The sequence below is a fragment of the Leishmania mexicana genome, contig 77 (genome assembly GCF_000234665.1).
Source record: "Leishmania mexicana MHOM/GT/2001/U1103 WGS CADB00000000 data, contig 77, whole genome shotgun sequence".
Lineage (NCBI taxonomy): Eukaryota > Euglenozoa > Kinetoplastea > Trypanosomatida > Trypanosomatidae > Leishmania > Leishmania mexicana.
Window position 1 is genome coordinate 1 of NW_003946360.1, and position 2472 is coordinate 2472.

The 2472-nt window shown below is 63.3% G+C and overlaps 1 protein-coding gene across 1 annotated transcript; it reads left to right on the forward strand.

Annotated features, from left to right (window-relative positions):
- Positions 1–410: 410 nt before the first annotated feature.
- Positions 411–2472, forward strand: LmxM_22_0691a_1 (uncharacterized protein; the record flags this gene model as incomplete). The annotated part of the gene is made up of 1 exon (XM_003886457.2): positions 411–2472. A coding segment is annotated over one exon (2062 nt), but the record flags the coding sequence as incomplete, so codon positions are not given.

The window sequence follows — 2472 nt, forward strand, 5'->3', positions numbered from 1 at the left end:
CGACTTTTCCGTTTGCGCTCCTCGCCTGCCTGAAACGATGACGTGTGCCGCCACTCGCTCACCCGAACACACCCGCATGCATCCCTGCACCCGACACAGGCTCTAGACCGTCCATCCCCTCGCCCAAACACACTTCCTTCTGCTATCACCTATTACGTCGTCAGCCACCATATCGGCTATAACTTCTCTTCCACACCTGCTTCTCCACACATCCGCCACCGCTACCAGGCCTGAAGATCTCCCAGCGACCCGCTTTGCAAAGCAAGCCTCGCACTCGACACACGCACAGCTTTGAAGCCACACAATGAAGACACTCAGCTTGCGCCCGCTTGTGCTGTTGGTGGTGTGCGTGGCGGCGGTGCTCGCGCTGAGCGCCTCCGCTGACCCGCACGCGGCGGCCGTGGACGTAGGCCCGCTCTCTGTTGGCTCGCAGTCTGTTGACCCGCAGTCTGTTGGCCCGCTCTCTGTTGACCCGCAGTCTGTTGGCCCGCAGTCTGTTGACCCGCAGTCTGTTGGCCCGCTCTCTGTTGGCTCGCAGTCTGTTGGCCCGCTCTCTGTTGACCCGCAGTCTGTTGGCCCGCTCTCTGTTGACCCGCAGTCTGTTGGCCCGCTCTCTGTTGACCCGCAGTCTGTTGGCCCGCAGTCTGTTGGCCCGCAGTCTGTTGGCTCGCAGTCTGTTGGCCCGCTCTCTGTTGGCTCGCAGTCTGTTGGCCCGCAGTCTGTTGGCCCGCTCTCTGTTGACCCGCAGTCTGTTGGCCCGCAGTCTGTTGGCTCGCAGTCTGTTGGCCCGCAGTCTGTTGGCCCGCTCTCTGTTGACCCGCAGTCTGTTGGCCCGCAGTCTGTTGACCCGCAGTCTGTTGGCCCGCAGTCTGTTGACCCGCAGTCTGTTGGCCCGCAGTCTGTTGACCCGCAGTCTGTTGGCCCGCTCTCTGTTGGCCCGCAGTCTGTTGGCTCGCAGTCTGTTGGCCCGCAGTCTGTTGGCCCGCAGTCTGTTGGCCCGCAGTCTGTTGGCCCGCAGTCTGTTGGCCCGCAGTCTGTTGGCCCGCAGTCTGTTGGCTCGCAGTCTGTTGGCCCGCTCTCTGTTGACCCGCAGTCTGTTGGCCCGCAGTCTGTTGACCCCCAGTCTGTTGGCCCGCTCTCTGTTGACCCGCAGTCTGTTGGCCCGCTCTCTGTTGACCCGCAGTCTGTTGGCCCGCAGTCTGTTGGCCCGCAGTCTGTTGGCCCGCAGTCTGTTGGCTCGCAGTCTGTTGGCTCGCAGTCTGTTGGCCAGCTCTCTGTTGACCCGCAGTCTGTTGGCCCGCAGTCTGTTGACCCGCAGTCTGTTGGCCCGCTCTCTGTTGGCTCGCAGTCTGTTGGCCCGCTCTCTGTTGGCTCGCAGTCTGTTGGCCCGCTGTCTGTTGGCTCGCAGTCTGTTGGCCCGCACTCTGTTGGCCCGCAGTCTGTTGGCCCGCACTCTGTTGGCCCGCACTCTGTTGACCCGCAGTCTGTTGGCCCGCACTCTGTTGACCCGCAGTCTGTTGGCCCGCAGTCTGTTGGCCCGCAGTCTGTTGGCCCGCAGTCTGTTGGCCCGCAGTCTGTTGGCTCGCAGTCTGTTGGCCCGCTCTCTGTTGGCTCGCAGTCTGTTGGCCCGCTCTCTGTTGACCCGCAGTCTGTTGGCCCGCACTCTGTTGGCTCGCAGTCTGTTGGCCCGCAGTCTGTTGGCCCGCAGTCTGTTGGCCCGCAGTCTGTTGGCCCGCAGTCTGTTGGCCCGCAGTCTGTTGGCCCGCAGTCTGTTGACCCGCAGTCTGTTGGCCCGCTGTCTGTTGACCCGCAGTCTGTTGGCCCGCAGTCTGTTGGCCCGCAGTCTGTTGACCCGCAGTCTGTTGGCCCGCTCTCTGTTGGCCCGCTCTCTGTTGGCCCGCAGTCTGTTGGCTCGCAGTCTGTTGGCCCGCTCTCTGTTGGCCCGCAGTCTGTTGGCTCGCAGTCTGTTGGCCCGCTCTCTGTTGACCCGCAGTCTGTTGGCCCGCTCTCTGTTGACCCGCAGTCTGTTGGCCCGCTCTCTGTTGGCCCGCAGTCTGTTGACCCGCAGTCTGTTGGCCCGCTCTCTGTTGGCTCGCAGTCTGTTGGCCCGCTCTCTGTTGGCTTGCAGTCTGTTGGCCCGCTCTCTGTTGACCCGCAGTCTGTTGGCCCGCAGTCTGTTGGCTCGCAGTCTGTTGGCCCCCAGTCTGTTGGCCCGCTCTCTGTTGACCCGCAGTCTGTTGGCCCGCTCTCTGTTGACCCGCAGTCTGTTGACCCGCAGTCTGTTGGCCCGCTCTCTGTTGGCTCGCAGTCTGTTGGCCCGCTCTCTGTTGACCCGCAGTCTGTTGGCCCGCTCTCTGTTGGCCCGCAGGCCGTCGGCCCGGTGTCGTAAAAGTCGCCGTCTGTTTCCCGGTGTGCATGAAGGCAGATGCCATGGGTATCATGACGAGGCGGAGCCGTGTCGTCAATGGACGT